At 38.9% G+C, this 20,265-nt stretch overlaps 2 protein-coding genes across 2 annotated transcripts in view; both read left to right on the top strand.

Annotated features, from left to right (window-relative positions):
- Positions 1–20,265, top strand: part of LOC146654726 (leucine-rich repeat and fibronectin type III domain-containing protein 1-like protein) — a 440,352-nt gene that overhangs the window by 218,139 nt on the left and 201,948 nt on the right. The window contains exon 4 of the mRNA XM_085380451.1: positions 14,015–14,203. The gene's annotated coding sequence lies outside the window, so the exon portion shown is untranslated. The remainder of the gene's footprint in view (positions 1–14,014; positions 14,204–20,265) is intronic.
- LOC146654727 (uncharacterized) overlaps positions 848–20,265 on the top strand; it is a gene marked incomplete at its 5' end in the record, with an annotated part of 39,454 nt that continues 20,036 nt past the window's right edge. Inside the window, 2 exons of the mRNA XM_085429337.1 lie at positions 848–952; positions 1,087–2,494. Of these exons, the coding sequence (XP_085285463.1) occupies positions 848–952; positions 1,087–2,494 (1,513 nt within the window). The remainder of the gene's footprint in view (positions 953–1,086; positions 2,495–20,265) is intronic.

The raw sequence follows: 20,265 nt of genomic DNA, 5'->3' as shown, positions 1-20,265 counted from the left end.
CGCGATATTATACCGCTAGATATTGTTCTTCAAACTGTTACAAGCGATTTCCACTATGGTTGGATTTTAAATCACAATTTCATCCTGCAGGATGAAATAAAAAAATAAATAAACAGAATAGCAGTTCAGTGTAGATAGTACAGGCTATGCTGCAGCCGGAGAAGGCACACACTCTGCGGCTGGCATGTCTCCTGGTGAAGTTTGCATCAAAGACACTCTCAGCGCGCTTAAATCTTTCAATGTGGCAGCAATTTGGGTATCTCGTAGGAATTATAAGTGGTGAATACGGTTTCAGGTAAGACACAGAGTATTTGGAAGCACTGTAAAAAAAATCTGTTGGCCAGAAATACTGCCAAAACATGGATAAGAATGATTTTCTTGAAAATTAAATAAATTAATAAATGCATACAATAAAATATATCCATATACTAATACTAACATAAATTCTGAGTGCAAATCTAAATTACGTGATTTAAAAATACATAAATAATTTAATAAATACAACAAACATGTAAAGAAACTAATATCTAAGTGCAAACAAAAATTCATTATTTAAAAAGATAAAATCTCATTCTCATGAATCCAATCCCTAGCCTCATCAAAAAAATGGACAACCCCTTTTTTATTGTTTCTTTGTCTTTGATTTCTTTTCCATTTCTTTTTTCTTTATTCCAAAGAATGAATATTATATTATCTTATATTATATTGAATATTCACAACTGTAACACTAGTCACTGTCATGCACTTTGTTTTTTAATGGACCAATCATTAGGTGTAACTGATTATACCTGTTATGTAAGAATTTCTATAATTGGCCAGGAATTTGGAGTAACTTTGTTTTTCTGCTCTAAAGGAAGAAGCTGTTGCTACAACATCCTTTACCAGACATGATATTACCAGATCTGCTGCAGCTTTTGCTATCTGTGTTCAAGAACAGTGCCACTTATCACAGGTATGTTATAGTCTTAATGGATCAATACATTACATAAGGCAATCAATGTCTTACTTGTTCATAATGGAATTCAAAATTATTATTATTTTATATAAATGCAGAATAAGTTACTTTTATTTCAAATGTTTTCACAGAGAACGGTCAAACATATCATCTCAGGAGTGCAACAGTATCAGGCTGTTCTTTTGGATACGCTCAAGGAAAGAATGAAGACAGTGTTTGAAGATAATGCCGAGGGAACCACTCAGCTTCAAGATGAGGCTTTGGCTACATTTGATAAATTCATGGATCCTTTCTCCACCATTGCATATGGACAGAGTAGAGCCATAGGGGAAATGTTCTGTCCAGTCAACGCAGAGGAAGTAGTAGTATCCCAGAAGATATGTTGGGTAAAGCAAGGTCTTTCAAGGGTCATGTCTTTAAGGAACAAAAGTTTTTACTATGTACCATTAATTGAAAGTCTAAAGCAGTTAATGACTAATGAGAGAATCTTTACCATGTTGAACACTGCACCACAAAGAAGCAGAGAGGGATTCTTCTATGATTTTAGAGACGGGTCCCTCTTTACATCTCACCCCTTGTTTTCTCAGAGGCCAAATGCATTGCAATTAATACTGTACACAGATGAAATTGAAATATGTAACCCCTTAGGGTCCCATGCTTCTGCAAACAAATTGGTCATGTTTTATTATACTTTAGGAAATATTGATCCAAAATTTAGGTCAAAGTTAGCTGCAATACGACTTCTTGCTATTGCTAAAGCAAGTGACATTTCTCAGTGGGGTATTGATGTTGTACTGAAAAGAATACTTCAAGATCTATCACTGCTTTACAATGGTGTAAGGATTAAAATGTCAAATGGTGAAATTGAATTGTTTGGTGCTGTTATAGCCATTTGCGGAGACACGCTAGCCCAGCATGAGATTGCTGGCTTTAAAGAAGGGATTGGTTTTGCTTATAGCAAATGTAGACACTGTGAATGCAACTTTGATGATATGCAAAGTGTTTTTGAGGAGAAGAAGTTTGTTCACAGAACTCTGGAGAAACATATCAGGCAGTGTTTTGAAATAGATAAAGCAAGCACAGATTTATTGAAAGCGTCCCTCAAAACTACTTATGGAATTAATAGAAGAAGCAGACTAGTTGATGTTCCTGCATTTGACCTGATCAAACAAACTCCACAGGACATAATGCATGTTATTTTTGAAGGTGTTGCATCAATGGAAGTTAAATTTGTATTAAAACACCTAATTCTCTCAGGACAATTAGAATTAGACAAGTTTAATTCAGACATTCAAAATTTTCCTTACTCACCTCTTGAAATACGGGATAAACCATGTCCTATTAGCTTTGGCACTTTAGCGGCTAACGACAACAAATTGAAACAGTCTTGTGGACAGATGCTAATTCTTTTAAAAATATTACTTTTTCTTTTGTATGGTGTGGAGAGTGAGTATGTTGTATTTATTAGAAAGTTAATTATGATAATTCAAATAGTTCTTGCTCCCATTATTTCTTTACAAACTGTATTGCAACTGAGAAGTATGATTGAAGAACACCTGTATCAGTTCAAGCAACTTTTTCCCGAAGCCAATATAATACCTAAGCAACATTATATGTTGCATCTTCCCAGTCAAATCTTATCGCTTGGACCTTTAATAAGGAGTATGTGCATGCGCTTTGAGGCAAAGCACTCCTATTTTAAACAGTGGGCTTCTAAGTTAAATTTTAAAAATATTTGTAAATCCCTTGCAAACCACAATCAATTTCTTGAGTGTTGTCAAAATGAAATAGGCACTGAACATCCTATTTTTGCGAAAAAAAAGGAATCCGGGCCAGTATCACCTAAAAATAATGAATATGTTAGGAAAAAAATTAAAGAATTTTTTGGAATAGATGTCATGCAGTCTGTTGTCTCAGTGAAATGGTATGTTCTAAATGGCAATAAATACATTGCTGGGAAGGCCATGATTATTGCAGACGTGGATGGCACTTTCCCTGTGTTTGGACTGATAAAGGATATCTTTTTGATTGACTCATCTTTTATTGCTTTTGAGTACCAACGCTATGAAACTTTGAATTTAAATGAAGACTTATTGGCATATGAAGTAACTGTGCCCATTGTTGCTCAAGCTACAGAATTAGCCCATGAGCTCATTGATTATACTTCATACTTTTCTATTAGTTTTAGGGACAGTGTGTTTGTGCCAATCAAATACAGTCTTTCTGATATTATTTCCCATAGAAATCACCCTTAAGATTAGGGTTGCACCAAGTATTGGCTTAGTGTAGTTTGTGATGATATCAGTTGACAGTCATTAAATGTTCCCTAAACCAATGTCAATGTTGTACCACATAATGCTGGCATGCTGGGACAAACAGCTGTCTTTGAAATGTGATTTGTATCATAAATTGTGGTTAATTTTTTTCCTTTATATGTACAACTTTGAAGTCAGACATGATTTTGAATAAATCATATTTTCAACAGGTGCCTTGTGTGAATTTCCTAAATCAAGCAAATTGAGTTTGTCACTCTATCTTGAAACAAGTGATATTTTGAGAGACATCTGGTGAGAGACCTAATGTAGGCTATTTTAAGAGTTATTCTTCCCATTTCTGGATTTCTGTACTAATATAGACACAATTATATGGTTATTCTCAATTTAAGTTTATTATCTAAAATCCAGACTTAGAAACAAGTAAATCTTTTTTAAAACAAGGCAAATAATCTGGCCTGTCTAAAAATAGGATTATAAATCATGGCAAGCACCAGATAATTTGCAGTGTGAACATTTTAATAATAAAAAAAAATGCCTAAGAACCATAACTTCCATATGGCTATAGCTTGAAACTGTTTCAGAAATTCAATAGCTCACACAGGTCGCTGTATGTTATGATTATATCACAGCTATGGGGAATGTTGCCCCTCAGCTCTGATATAATCACAACATACTTGTCGTGACCTACTGCTTAGCTGAACTGCTGCACTGTCAGCTCAGAGAGTGTTCTGTCCCATGAATCAGTCATTTACGTTTCCTGCATTGATAAGAAGGCTTAATTATCAATAAGTAAACCCTCAAAACTGCAATAACCGAAATGCAAAACAGACGAGCAGTACAAGATGTGAAATGTTGATTAAATACATAATAAGACAGGAGAAGCCTGCTGTAGGTAGACTAAGACTTCATGTCAAATGTTATTTTAAGAATACGTCTTCCCATCAGATTGGTATATTTAAGGTATACTTTATGATTAGATTATGCTTGTGGCTGTGGACAACAATGCTCAAATGTACCCCAGGGACAGTCTCATAATATCACATCATTTAACACATGGTTCAGATGACCACGCCCCTTCTTTTCTGCCTCCATCAAAATGATTTGTTGACCTTCAGTTACACACACATGGTGTAAAACACAGTTTCTCCACATTGTGAACATGTTTGCAAGAGTCACTGTGTACACGTGAGTATTCACAGTGTAGCTAAAGAGGCTGATATGCAGGCTGAACAAAGCTGCAGTGATACAGAGGAGAGGAGGATGAGCAGGGAGGAGGTAGGGAGGATGAGGAGAGTTTGTCCTTCTCGGCTTATCTCGCCACAGAGCGCTGCACCTGCTGCAGTTGCCAGGTTGCAGAGAGGTTTACAAGCGGCACACAGTTGCCATGTTGGAGTGATTTTTAAGAGGAGGAGGTGAGTGGATTTGGAGGGAGCGCAGTGGAAAGAATCCCACTGCCATGTCAGACTCTTCAGAAGTGAAGTGGCTCACTTTGATGTGGGGCAGAAGTCGCCAGGTCGGTGTGTGTTTTAAGCTGGTGAAAGTGGGGAAACATGTGGAGGCAGCTGTTGCCCGGATGGTTAACAGGTACAAAGGTTAATGGAGAACAGGGACAGTTGCCATGTTGGTCTCATTTTGTTAAGGGAGTGAGGTGGACAGGGTAATTTTGGAGATATCGACTTGTTTAAAGCACACTGTGCCTTGACAGGACTGAGAGTTTGCAAAGAAAGCACTGAAAATGTTTGAGTTTCATAGTAGCAAAGGTAAGTGAGGGGGCTTTGCAGAGGCCTAGACTGGGGTGTCTTCATCGCAATGTCACTTTCATTTGATGACAAGACAGATGACCTGAAGAAAATGACTCCCCTGGTCTCATTATGCATTATCATCAGTCTATAACAGCTATGTGTGCACAGCTGTTAAAATGTTACTTTTGGCCTTGGGCCCAGTTTGCACACTTTGGGAATCTTGGTATTGAAGAATGGCTCGAGTTGTGTGATCTGTAGCCAGATAATAGTCTAAATAAAAACACACAGGGTCTCTACCTGCTCTCCACTGGATTTTAATCTCTTTGGGTTAAAGGTGCGTACATGTCTGTGAGTTACCATGCACACAGATAAAGGGAGGTGTGCACACTTTCTCCAATGTTGTGTTTAAATAATAGCATTTCTACATTTCTAAAAATGCTTTATTTTTCCAATTACTGTGTGACACATAAATAACTCGGCGATGTCATCAACTGCTTCTCCAGTGAGTCTCTTAACCTGCAAATGACTTCACAGTGTTTTACTCATTTTTTAATTTTGTTTTCTTCTATCTAGATATTAAATATTATATATTAAAAATGAAATGGTGATGTCTGCAGATACGAGCTGCAAGGCCAGAAACCTGCATAAGTATAATCATCAGTTTGCCCCTCACAGACAGTCACGTTCCACGCAGTCCTGGTCACATGACCTCACTTGTGCTCATAGAAGTTTATTATGATGGCCTCCAGTTTTTTGCGTATTGTACAACATACCCAGGAGAGCGATGCCTTCAGTGCATTTTTAAAAAACGTAAGGTCTTTCAGGCTTTGCACAACCTGCTCTGTCTGTTATTGGCTAACAAGGGCCACGTCAGGCAGGAAAACCAGGGCACTGTTGACATGGATTTGTAACATTATTGATGATTTTCTTCGATGAGGTGTAACAGCTCAAAAGAATAAAGAAGACAAGTAGAGCCCTGTCAGGTATTAGAAGGAGATTTCTCTTCGGCATGTATGATTGTGGAGTTGATCATTAATTCAGCTCTACTAATGTGTGGTGCATTTGACACTTCAAGTACTTGAAACTGAGTCATTACATTCACAGAAAGTAGTAAGGACTGTGCTGCCAGTTTGCTTTAGCTTGATAATTTTATACAAAGCCAAATGAGGCCAGAGCATCTAAGGAAGCCAATGTTAGCCCGTTCACCACTAATGATATATCCAGTCTTTGAATTAGTGGATCTACATATCCACTCATCTGTTATCAGTCTCAATTTCACATTAATGTCTCCAAGTGAACCTAGTCTGCTTGTTTCCTATCCTCAGTATGCTCCAACATCAGCGTTCATACAATCGTGATTCAAACAGCTTCTTTATAGAAAATATTTATCAAATTTAATAAGAAAAACAGTGCTCTGTTTTTATTCGTGCTCTGCCATTATTTGCAGAGCTCATGAATAAAACATAGAAACCATGTGAAATGTTTAAACAAATGAAAATTGATGTCAGAAACATGCCTCAAATTTAAGGCAACAAAAGTGAGAGGTGCTTGAAAAAACAGCTGAAAGAACATTTTGCAATTAATTAGATGAATTAGGAACATGTCAATAATAAGACTGTGTCTAAGAGCATGTTACAGAGGAAATCTTTACAGAGTATCACCAATCTGCAAAAACATAGAATTATCAAAAGTTTCCAAGAACGTGGAAAAGTCTTTAAGGCCAAAATCAAAAACTGATCGCCAAACCCTCAGACAGCGCTTTAATTCTGTGATGGACATCAGTGCATGGTCTCTTCCAGGGATCACTGTGAACATAAATGCAGGTCAAAGGTCTGTGATGCAAAGGAAAACATGATCCAGAAACGCTGCCATCTTCTCTGGACCAAAGCTCATTGGAAAAGTGGAAAACCATCAAATTCAAAATTATTTATCCAGTTTAATAAAATGTTTCATTGCATTCAACTTTTTTGGAGTTGGGTTGTACTAAACAAATTCAAAGACTCAAATAATGAGGTCAGTGCATGTAATGTATCTGCAAGCCAAAAGCTCAGGCATCAGAGTTCTTTAAACATGTGGTTATCGATGGGTTTTCTACTCTTTGATTGGTCCAATCACCTGCTGCTTGAATCTTCTGTTTGTGACACCAGCCTGGTGAAATCTAGCTTAAAGGGAGGGAGAGGAGAGATGATGCTTGTTTCAGACAGAGGGGTTGATATGTCAGATAAGGGTCGAGGTAAAAAAAGATAAGGAAAAGTTACTCTAGTAGAGTCCAAATACATATAAAGAGAGAAGGAAATGAACAGAAAAATTTCGGACTAAAGGGGGGACAGCCTCGGGTACTGCATTCATCAGTTTCACTGATGCAATGAGAAGTTGCCAGGTTAGATTGATGGAAGGATTTTTAAGCTCAAAGTGAGACGTGGAGAATTGGAGGGGGTATCCGACACGCAGGAGGGTTATTTGGCTCAGGGAGGCATTTGATGATTCAGTGACAGGGAGAAAGTTCAAGCTGAGGACATGTTTTGTCACTCTGACACGAAGCAGGTCATCAGCGTGTCAGAGCAGCGGCACCAGGCAACCACGACGGGGCTGGATGATACACGTGAAACACAGCTGCAACTCTGCAGTGATTTCATGTTCAGCAACATTCATTTTGATTGACCTTTCCACAACTTTGTAGTGCATGGTTATTTTATAATGCATCTTAGCTGTGGAATGATGAGATCTGATTCAATCAATTTTAATCAAATTGAATGTTTCTCTTCAATCAGTAAGAGAAAGACAAATGCTGGAGATGAGCCAAAGTTAAATCAGGCCTATTTGTGTTGTGTTCACTAAAAATGTTGCTGGCTGATTAGGATGTAGTGATGACCCTTTGTAATGTCAAATGGCTTTAAATACTGTTTTCATGCTTCTTTTGTGTGACAGTTGTGCCCGACCACCACAAGCCATTTGGCTGATACCACACAAAGGAAGCAAAGAGGTTGATGTCTGTGTTTCTGCTTTAATGAAAACCTCAGAGGTTTTTTTATTTTGCTTGTGAAGCGGTAGTAGATTTGCCAGGTCTGATTTCTGTAGCTTATGACCCTGAACAATATTTTGAGCAGCGGTATTAGAGGGACTGAATCGTTATTTGGCTTGAGTCTGTACACCGAGAGAGACTTTTGTTGCCAGATTGACTGCCTGTTTGAAGCAGTATGATGCTATACACTTTGGGTGTTGATGATAGTGCTGCAAGGACTGTTTTTGATGCATGGTGGCAGAGGAGGGGTTTTATTAATGTAGTGTGAAGTTGCCAGGTTGGAGAAACAGATGGAGCCATCAGGTAGAGCGGGGAGTTTGTTTATTTTCGAGATGGCAGAGCGCGTTAAGGTTGTCAGGATAAAGCGAGGTGTGTGAGGTGAAGTAAAAGCTTCTTTCTCTTTGGCCATTCAGATGCTATCAGCTTCAAAAGGAGGTTGTCTCCTCCAGGAACACGATGACAGGTATTCAGACAGCTTGGAGTCAGTTTGTTGTAAGTTTGACCTCAAATATATTTGGAGCCATTTCAGGAAAAAAAGGTGAAAAAAAGGCTCATAAGAGAGAAGCTGTTTAGAGTGGGATAAGTCACCAGGTTTCACAGATCTGAATTTACATTAAAGAAAATTGGGAATTGGTTTTTAGGAATGCCATATGTTGAAAAGTAAGTTAGACTGTTGAAAGTGAGAAAATGACGACTTTATCCTGAATTAAGGTATCTGCACTATTTTAAGATTAGGTTGGATCAATACTGTTAAAGATGGTCAGAGATATGACAATCAATAGACATGTTTGTATCTCTCTGATCAATTTAAGTTATTTTGTTGTGAAGTATTCTGTCATTCATAGCACGTTCAACAGTAAATTAGTATAAACTCACAGCAACTAGAAGTGAGCTTTGTGATCAGAGCTCAGCTGGCCTGACAGGGAAACGAGAGTGAACACCAGCAGAAAGCAATTTCTTTTCATTGTCGCTGGGAAAACGGCTGGCTGAGCCAAACACTGCACAACATCTCGTGCACTTAAGACTTCAGGGCAGAATAGACCAGTTGTTCATAAAAGACAGCTCCTGTCACAAATATTGCTGGGCGAGCCCTCATCTGGGACTCTCCTCAGCTCTTACTGGAACAGTGGCGCGGCTGCCCCTCTGTTGGTCTTCCATGGTCTCTTGTGTTCTGGGGGCCTCTGGATGTCTGGAGTTTTGATCTCCTCCATACCCGCTTCACACCCTGGAGGACGGGGCTGTGCCCCCCCCACACTCCCTAGCAGATCATTACATGGAGAAACCTTTGGAATGCAAGCATGCTGATCCACACAGGTATGCACACATGGGTATTCACAGACGCGGACTAAAGCTTTCTTGGCTGCTGCCTCAAAGCACACTGTGCGCTGTCTATCTTGCGTGCTGCACAATATCGTTTATTATTTAGTAAATATTGATATCTATGACTAGCTAGTTTATTGTGATGGTGCTTTGTTTTCTCTATTATTATGTTGCTCTTTGTTGTTTGCTGTCTCCTCTGTTTGTTTTTTTTGTTTGTTTTTTTTTTTTTTCTCCATACAGGTGACCCAGGAGTTCTTTTTTTTTTTCTCTCTCTTCCCCCCCCTTCTCACCGTCTCTTCTCCCCTTTGGTTTTCTTTCTTTCTCTCCCCCTCTTTCTCTCATTCATTCCCCCTGTCCTATTTATTAAAAAAAAAAAAAAAAAAAAAAAAAAATTACAAAGGATGAACTGAAGCTCTGCCATCACGTAATGTCGCATACTGCTGTTTCTGATGTCATTTAGAAAAAAAACAAAAACAAAAAAAAAACAAAAAAAAAACAAATATTGGAAAATGCCCGCCTTCAGAACACTTACCAGAACCAAGCAGTGCTTTCCACGGGCATGTATTGTTTGGTTCAGATTCAGATTCAGATTCATGAAATAAAGAGCAGAGAGCATCAGTGATGAATGCCAGTGGATAAGATATAATGCCCCATCCCCAGGAAACATCCACAGTTGAAGGCAGGCTTTCTGTGCTGCTCTTGTGGCGTTCTCAGCGGCGCATCTTTAGGACTGTGACATTGCACTAAATCGAATCTAAATTTACTATATTTGTCTTTTTACATTTACTGAAACTTCATCTTCTCTCAGTTGAACCTTTAAATATCCGTACAGTGACAGTCCATCTCGGATGAGGCCTAAGGCTGGGTCTTGTTTTAGCCACATGGTACATCACCATTTTTTTAAAATCTGAAGACGTTATAAATCAAGTTGAGTCATATACATTTTGGCATTGCGCATTTCCATGATGATGTTCCAAACATGAAATATTTCCTTTCATTTCTTACAATCAGGTAACTGATGCCACTGCATTTTCTTTTTCTCCTGTGGTGTACAGTTTTCTTTTTGATGTTGTTTTTGTTTTAGGTAAGTTCATCCCTGCATATCACCTTGACTTGTTGTGTAACAAAGATCAATTATATTATTATTTAAAAAGATCCAAATCATGTCAAAAGTCGCCTTAAAGTGCTTTATATTGTAAGTTAAAGACCCTACAAGGAGATGAAGCTGACAACTGAGACCAAAAGCTGATTTTTTTTGTTTCTGTAGGAAGTAACAGCATGTGACATCCTGTTTTCTACTTCTAGAATATTTCTGATAAGTCAAAAACACCTAACAATTATGCAAATGCTGAAAATTATTAGAAAAAACAATCCTTGTTTTGGCTTTGAGTTTTAGACGGTATTCTTCCTTTAATAACTACAAAGTCCTCAGGGTGGGGAAAAGGAGGACAGTGGACAAAGAAGAGTAGCTGCCAAAGTGGGGTGATTCGAGTCGGGGCAGCAGGAAGATGGCTCCCAGCATTATTTCTACAGAAGCGCTGACAGTTCCCAACCAGAAAATGTTCTTAGAAACCTAGACCTTTTCCTGCAGTCACTTATTTAGTCTTTTCCACTTCAGTCTCAGTGGATCTTTGTGGAAACATAAGTGGGCCAAATGAAATGCACAAACTTTCTGAAAGAAAAAGAGCTGTACTTAGTGAACAGGCTACACACTGGGGCTGGGAATCAAAAAATGCTTCCAGCTGAGAAGCATCTGCAAATCTGCCCAATCCACTGGAATTGTATCATTTATTGTCAGTGCCAGCTTCTTTCTGACAGTTTGTTTTTGGTCTTTTGATTTCTAACTGTTCCTCTTTGCTACAGTATACTGTGTTCAAAGGTTTGTTTGGTCAGTGTGTCAATGCTGAAAAGCTGTGAAGGTCCACTTCATCCACACGTAAAATCAATCAGCATCAATAAGGGGAGCAAATACATAGAACCAGGTCAAGTACATTCAAATTCATATATATTCCTACAATGGAGAGGTGAGAAAAGGTGAGACAGATTTACCTTACAAGTGCCTGTTTGGATTTGGCATTTTATAAATAAAATTACACAGAATTGAAGAATTATCCCGCTTGGCTTTATTTGGGCCTCTGTGCTTTACCATAAGAGGTAATACTCTTAAACAGTCGGGCCGTTACCGGTCTGTGAGTCATTTGGTACCGGGCCGCAAGAGTTGAGGCTCGGGTGTGAAATTTATGGTTTTTATCGTTATTTTTTTTTAAATCTTTTTTTCGTTAACTCGGTGTCCCTGGGTCTTTTCTCGTGTGTTATGAATAACTCTTCTTTTTTTTGGTACCAGTACTGGTTTTGTTTTGTTGTATTTATCCAGGACACCTTAAAGGCCGATCTGTGAAAATATTGTCGAATATAGACCGTGTCCGTGGCGCAACAAAGGTTGGGGACAACTGGATGATCCAAGTAGCCTTGAAATACAAAAAAAAAAAAAAGATTTGGAGCAATCAAAGAAACTTTTGTCCTGCAGTACTACCAACTGTCCACTATTGGCTGGCACGATCTAACAATATTTTGCTTGCCCGAGTAGTCGGTCACGTGACTGAAAACTATAGATTCCCAAAATACAACTGAACAGCATGAATGATAAGATCCAATCACACATGGCCTCATAGCTAAAACCCACAAACTGTTGCTTTGTATGTTTTGGTGATAGTATTTGTGTCCTGAGCAGTTTTTAAATCTAAATCTTGTTGGGTTACATGTGTAGTAACCTGTCAAAATCTTTGACCGTGTGCGTCTCTGAGTTTTATGTTGTCTTCTCTCTCCAGTCATTGTCTTTCACAGCTCACTGAGCTCAGCATATTGTTTAGCGGTGCATACTGCCATCTGGTGGTGTTTTCATGCAGTGTACAAAAAACATGACATCGATACAGAATCTGTTTAAAGAAGGAGCATCTGTTTCACTGCCATGGCCGTGATCACATTAAGACAGTGACAAAGCCTGAAGCCTGAGAAGAACAGCTGATGATTTTTAAAACTTGATTGAGGCAGCCACAGTAGCCACACTATGCTTACTGTATAAAACATGGTAGCTGTGTCATCAAACGTGTGCCTTTGTTTTCATTTAAGTCAAACCCTGTGATAGAAAACAGAGCCAAACTCAGTATCATCATGTTGCCTCTAAAACATGATATTCCCCTTAGAAAATCTTGATTGTTTCCGGATTTAAGGTTTAATCAGACCACCGATTGGTAAAAGATGACTTCCTTCTGTGCTGCTGATTGCATAAACAACAATGAAAGTAAATGTGTGAAGCAGAGAACCTGTTTTTTCTTCTTTGCTCCGTTTTTTTTATGTGGTTTGGAGAAAATAACTCAGGCAGGAGCCATCTGTTGGTAATTGTGTCTTTAAAGTGTCTCAGAATAATAACATGTAACTCTTGGGACACATTACAGTGCTTACATGTATAGCACAAAGCAGCTAAGAGTAAAGGTTAAAGGGAACTGATCACCTTCTCAAATGTAAACATTAATATGATGGTCCAGATAAGTGGAGTCACACAGTTGATGTTGCTGAACCCGTGGTTAATCTTATACAGAAAGTGTATAAACCAGTGAAAATCTTTGATATCTTTTTATGAGCATGGAGATTTCCCATCTGTAGATGTTGACCAGTTAAGCTGTGGTTGGATAATCCTGCCTTTATAAAGCCATTACTGGGGCAAATATATAAAAACTGGGATATATCCACGCTCAAACCCTTTAGTGGAACATAATAATGGAGACACGAGTCACCATTTTTAGCTGATATGCCATATGAACAGTGACATGCAACAGTTTTTACAAAATGTAGCCACGCCCATGACTCGTTTGATGTGGTGCTAATTTTTTTCGAGCCAAATTTGATTACAAGTTCAGAAAATCCAAACGTAATTGTGCCATCGCCATTAGGGTTGACCGAGTCCATGGTTCTGCAAATGTGTACGCAGGCAGTCCGTCCCTCCTGCTGTCAAATAATTCTAAGCGAGCCTGAAAGAGTACTGATAACTGATAACACTTTTCTCCTTAAACAATCAGCACAACTGTGAGACCAGTAACTTCTTGGTTGAATCAGAGGATAACGGCTAAACCGACTGAACCAACTGAACCTGAGAGTGCAGCCCTAATGATCAGACATGTTTGGTACATCAGGTGGTGGGGACGTCCCCAGATGTTTAAAATCAGTATTAAATATGCCACAGCAGTTTTGGGGGATTCTCAGCTGGCACGAGGTTCAATTTTAAGTAGTTTTGAATACAAACAAATGTTGAACACTAAATGAAATTGTATATAATATGCAGAGTCAATGCTGGGGTCAGATTTGGTAATGCTATTAGCCTTCAACCATAAGTCTTTCTTGTGAGTGAGTCAGACCCTGTCATTGGCTAAGGCTTTGGCAGACCACCTTAGCATGATGCTGACACTGGGTTTCATTACTTTTAGAAGTTAGATGATGAAAGACATCTTTCCAAAACATGACTTGTTTGTAGCCGAAGTGAAATGTTTGTAATTGAGCACTGACTGATTAATAAGCAGTCAAAATGAGCTCCATCACTGTGTCACTGATAAGATAAGAAGCCCAATGGCACCAGCCACCTCCTGTTCCACCCTCCATCTGTTCAACTTTTAACTTCTTCTCTCCTTCTGATCTTTCTGTGCAGGCAAACTTGGCAGACTTTGACGGGCAGGTGACTGAGCCAATGATAGACTTACAGGACTTTTAACGAGCGCCTGCTGGGTCCTCCAGTCCGATTTACGAGGGCGTGTGCACCACACGGATGAGCCCGTGAACCCGGATGAGCACCATCGCTGCGATAAACCCTGTAAGAAGAGGACGGCCCCCCTCCCTGGTAAAGAGTTAAGCTGCTGCTCAGTGTGACACTGCTGGCACTGACTGTGGTTGCCTTTAATTTAGTTTACATAATTACATTTAACTCTATTGTCTTAAAGTAATCCAGTCATATGAAACTGACAGCTACTCTACATCAGCACACACCTACAGGAAAAACACTCAGTTATATAAACTCTGTCCTTTTTTCTGACGACATGGAATGAAATGGTATGAAAACACGACCTACATGGTTTTGAATGAGGGTGGACATTTAAAATTCAGGACAGTGAGACGTTTCTGGAGGAGAGGCAGGCTGCAGATTTACATTATCTATAAAAATGTAAGTATTCCAACTTTTTTTCTTCTCATGCAGCTTTCTTTGTGATTAAAAAGAAGGACAGCTTTGTGTTTATTTCAGTCCCAGGTCAGAATCTCTGTATTCTCCTCAATAAATTAATGCATTCTCAGAATTTGTACACAGCAAAATCTCCAGTGTTAAATTAACACTGGAGAGTGTCTATATGGGTCCACACCTCTGAGTGTTAAATACAACACTGTTGAGTGTTAAATTAACACTTTTGACAGTGTTATATGTTTAAAAGTAACCTAGTCAGTTTTGAAGATTAACAATGGCTAACACTGAGCAGTGCTGATTTTCTAACACTGGAAAATAACTCAAAATGTTAGAAATATTAGAAATTAGAAATAACACAAAAATGACCTCATATTGAACACCTCGGAGACGAAGGAAATGATAGTAGATTTGCAATGATTCAGGCCTCCCCGCCATCCTGTGAAAGTGGGGTGGACAAAGAGGTAGTAACAAAATATAAATATCTAGGCTTACACCTAGATAGCAAACTAGATTGGTCCTCAATACAGACAAGCTATGCTAAAAGGGGCACAGTTAGGTCAAGTTTATTTATATAGCACATTTCCAAACAGTCCACAGCTCCACAAAGTGCTTAACAATGCAAAATGCCTCTAAAGCAAATAAATGTAAAACAATGATGCAGTAAAATATAGAAAAAAAATAAATAAGTCAATAAAAACAACTAAAAGAACAACTAAGGCTGTTAAAACCAAAATGTTAATGTTCAGTTCAGTTCAGTTCATTTTTATTTCAAACATTTCAAACATGTGCCTTCACAATCATTACAAAATATCATTCCATTATTTGTTTGAAAAGGAGTAGGCTGAAGTATTTACTTATTTGTCCCTACCCCCTCAAGTTTTACCTCTCATTCATTTAATTTTTTTTTGTCTTAAATTAAACAAACAACATATGAAACATATAAACATATGAAGTAAAACAAAACATAACATACATAAATCAAAAACAAGAAATTAGCAAGCCCCACCACAGTATAGTTTCTTTCATATGAAAAATACAGAATGTGTATATTTGCAGATACACAAGTTATGGAAAAACAACAAAACAAAACAAAACAAAAAAACAACCAAAAAAGAACCGCAACACCATTACCAGCAACATTACCGTCCTGGGTTAACCCCGTTTTCTTCATTCTTATACTTATTTAAAATTAGGTTTTTATATTTTACTTTAAACTGTTTTATGTTTTGACTGTCTTTTATTTCTTCTGTTAGACTGTTCCATAATTTAATGTTAAGTGTGTTAAATGCCAGACCATAAAAATGTGTCTTCAGTAACGATTTAAAATGTGTTTGTGCAGATGCAATATTTAGGGGAAGACTATTCCAAAGTCTGGGACCTGCCACAGAGAAGGCTCTGTCGCCACATGGAATGGATAACATTAGTTTTGAACTGGACCTCGTGGTTTTCTCTGGAGCACAAATAAATAGGAGCTCTGACCAGTAAGAAGGAGCTCAGCTGTTAAGTGCCTTTAAAACAAAAAGTAAGAGTTTAAATTGGATCCTGTAAGTTGCTTCTTTTTGTTAAGAAAACTGAGATTTCTTGTGCTGTTCTATGCTGCAGTCTGCTGGGGAGGAAGAATCAGAAACAAGGATGCAAGGAGACTGAACAAACTAGTGAGGAAAGCTGGCTCTGTAACTGGAGCCTGACTGGACACACTGGGGGAGGTGGCTGAAAGATGCACAATAAAGATGTTGGAAGCCATCCGGAACAGCTTTGGTGACCTACTTTATAACATCCTTACAGAACAAAAAAACAAAAAACCTACCTCTCCATTGCATAATGCAGAGATACAGAAAATCATTCGCACCCACAGCCATCAGGCTTTTCAAGTCTCATTCAAATAGCAGGTGAGCTAAGTCAGACATGAATTTCTCTCTGGGATCAATGAAGTTATTCTTATTCATATTTACATTGACAAACAGTGCAGTCCCTCCACATTTCTGTGAATCGGAAAACTCCTGAAACCAGGTGCAGTGTGAGTGTCTCTGACTATCGCCTCCAGAGCAATAATGATAATGAGGACGAGCTTTGTGAATTCATTAAAATTGAACCATGTGAGCAGAGCTGATGTTAACGCTCTCTGCACGTTAGCAACGTAAAATACTGGAGTGAGAGACTCAGTGATCCGTACTGTAGAAGCTGTACTGGAAGCAAAAGGTGCTCAACATGATGGCAATGAAACTGGCTGCATTTAAACCATGCAAACCATCAGATTTTTTAAAGAACTCAGAACTTGATGGGCTTCACGCTCACACCTCCTACTGAGTTGCTGAGCAGTTTGCTTCTTTTGGATGTTGCAGAAAATCTGTTGGAAATATGTGATTGTGTCTGAGAGTCTAGTGTTTGTGGACATATGTTGTGTGTTAGGAATAAGAAACTACGATACTGGCATTTAAGCTGGAACTGTACTAATAACTCATATCTGCTTGTGGAAGAAAGAATAGCCCACAGAGAATAATAAAGAATAAAGTTATGGCTTGCTGGAGAGTTTAACTCTGAGACTGCTGTAGTAAAGCGTCTTCTATCCACTGCTACATTTGCATATTTCACTTTGTCGTATTCTAAAACTAATGGAGCCGAGCGTTGTTACTGATTTCAGTGCTGCAGAAGTCATTTGTTCACTTATTGTGTGCAGTTATTTTTGTGTTATTCCAATAAGGATTGATTTTAACTATGAAATGAAATGATAACAGGAGTTGCAAAGTCGTGCAATATTAACAGGATGAAAAGTTGAGTTACCGTTGCCGTTCTCGCTGTTTCCTTTTCAGCTGAAGTTTCTACCCACTAGAGAATGTGAAAATCAATGAAACGGTGCAGACACAAACCCGCTGTATGTTACCTTGACATCAAACATGACATCAGACAGTTTACTCCACTGGGTTAAAAAAGGAGGTAGATAAATGAGTTTTATGCACCGGATGACAGTCCTGCTTTCCTGCAAGATGCATTTAAAACGGTTTAAAAGACTCAAAAAAATAATCCAGTTCTTTTTTTAAAAGCAGAAAACAAGATTTAAAAGTCATTTTTAAAGGTTAACGCTCATCAATCTGTGGCAAGTTGCAATGAGTTCAGCAGCCCGAGGGTGACAGCACTGAAGGGAATTACACAAACTGGTAATAGAAGAAAACATTACAAAGAGTTCGCAATTAAAGTGCGTGTGTGTTTGTGCGAGAGCGCGGTGCAGAGAAACACTGACTTAGGGTAATGCAGCCTTAATAGCCACATTAGTTTCTTGCTCCGGCTGAATCGTTTGAAGCAACTTGGACAAGCAAATAGGTCCATTAGGTAGCTATAGATCTCATAACACACGCTGAAATGGGCCCCTGAGTACAGCAAACCTGCATTCACCTGCACACTTCACTTCTTCTGTTCTCACAAAATGCAAGATGCACAACAATGTGCAGATGCAGTTTGTCTCTCTGATTAATTAACACACACAAACACACACACAGAGTCGCATCTTTTTTCCCACTGCCACTCCGCGTGTCATTGAAGGCTTTTCTATCACAACTAATTTGCTGCTGCCGCATTCACTGCTGCAGTGACAGGACTTTCCTAATGAGACAGAGTGCTCACAGTAATGGCAGGTGTGGACCTTGAATCAGAATTACAGTAATGAGATGAGCAGGCCTAATGGTCACAAGCAGAATAATAAGAAGTACAGAGACAGGATGAGAGCAGCAATAATGAGAGTGAAGGCTGTGAGACGAGTCGGGAAAACAACAGAGCCACGGCAGGAGAAGGTGGCTGCTGTTGTTTTTGGGGACGTCATCTCAAGATTTTACACATCTGAAGGTTTCTTTACTGAATATTCAGCTCTGTCTGATTAAGTAACGTGAAAAAAAAGTTTTGAAGTTTAAGTTTAGTCATGAAAGCGTGGCCTACATACTGAAGAGGCTTCCCTCTCCACCTCTCACTTGTTTGTGCTGTTGAGTTCTGCTGTGTGACAAGATAACGGACTCATAAATAGTCATCATTAGCAGTGAAGCTTCCGTGTTTGAGCTGATACCTGCAGAGCAGTTTGCGCTCAGTTACCATGTGAATGCAACAGTTTGGCATTAGTGTGACAGCAAAAGTTTTTCTTAAATCATTACTATAGTTATTTCCCACCATTATGCAAATTCCCCTCGGTGCTGGAATGAGCTGCAGACTGCAGAATCCCTCATTAGCTTCATATGCTAGTCTCATCACGTGCTGTCTGACTAAACAGGTTTGTGAATGCGTGTTGCTGGTTACACATCCCTGAGGTTGTGGTCTTAATGGTCCAGTGTGTGGAAATGGGGCAGTGGCATTTAACTCGTTTTCGTTTATGGGCAGATGTATCCCAGTTTGGGCTCGGAACAGGAAACTCAACAATCTTTTGCCATTTTCAGTGCAAAATTTTAGCATTCTGTGCAACCCAATATTACAGCAAAGCATATAATAGACCCACTGGTCCATCATGTGGGTGTCATGCTTTACCTCCCATAAGCGTTTAAGTTGCAGCAGAGAGCTACAGTGAATTAAAACCAACAAGTCGTTATTGACCCTTTATGCCAGGTAAGGTTAAGCTAGATTGCTGATCTGTATTGGGGAATGTTTCTTTGAAAGCTAAGGAGCTTGGAAAGAAAAGCGTCTGGACTTCTTTAAGTTGCTTGAAGACGTTTCACCTCTCATCCGAGAAGCTTCTTCAGTTCTAAGGTCAAATGGTGGAGAGTCCCAGATTTAAACCCAGTGGGAGTTTCCCCCCAAAAGAGGGACAAAAGCTGGCTTTCTTTGAAAGCCCATTGCTGTTTTTATGTTGGCTTTGAATTATCGCCCTCTGCTGGTACTGCAAGGCACTTCAAGCCTAGGAGAGACTTCCACAAGATGGACCAGCAGGTCTGTTACGCGCTTTGCTGTGATACTGGGTTGACCTGCAATGTCCGCAACTGTTCGCCATGGTCAGGTGTTAACTTTGTCTAATCCCTTTGTGGTATGACAAACCTTCAGGGGTTACATAAAGTAAAAGTCCAACCATTATACTGTTGTTTTATTCAGTTTTCACATACATCTGCGAGCCCAGGCTCAGAAATGGAAAACTGTAAAATCAAGAAAGCCCTAAATTTTCCATGTCGTGTAGAAGAATGGGGACTCGTCATGCTAGAATCCCACCAGAAGAAAATTTAAAGCTTTTAAACAGGTGCTAGAAATGTTTTATTTCAGCCTAAACTCGATCTTCTCCTAAACCAACCAACAGTTCGACTAAAGAGCACTGGTTTAAAAATACAGACTTTAAGAAAAAAGTGAGCAAAAAATGGTAAAGCTGAGTAAATGAGAATGAAACAAAGGCTACAGTGGCAATAACAACATTTGTTTGAACTTCCTGCCTTTAAAGATGCTGTTTAATGGTTTTAAAGGCCACTGTAGGTCACAACGTGTACTCAGCAGTGTCATCTGCACAATGTCACAAAAGTTTACACATTGCCCTTATTAATATTATTAACATGTAAGATTTATGAAGCTGTGCACAAGTTATAACATATTAATATTAAAAATGCATTAATGGAGGCGTAAGCGTGTTGACAAAGAGAAATACAATGAGTATGACAACAGAGCCTTGACATTTGTAAATGGCCTGCATTTGTATAGCGCTTTTCTAGTCCCTAAGGACCCCAAAGCGCTTCACACTACATTCAGTCATTCACCCATTCACACACACATTC

The sequence above is a fragment of the Rhamphochromis longiceps genome, linkage group LG14, assembly GCF_057381845.1.
Source record: "Rhamphochromis longiceps isolate RC_006_pf linkage group LG14, R_longiceps_female_GT1.1, whole genome shotgun sequence".
Classification (NCBI taxonomy): domain Eukaryota; kingdom Metazoa; phylum Chordata; class Actinopteri; order Cichliformes; family Cichlidae; genus Rhamphochromis; species Rhamphochromis longiceps.
Note: the sequence above shows the minus strand (reverse complement) of the source record. Positions and strands in the feature narration are given on the sequence as shown.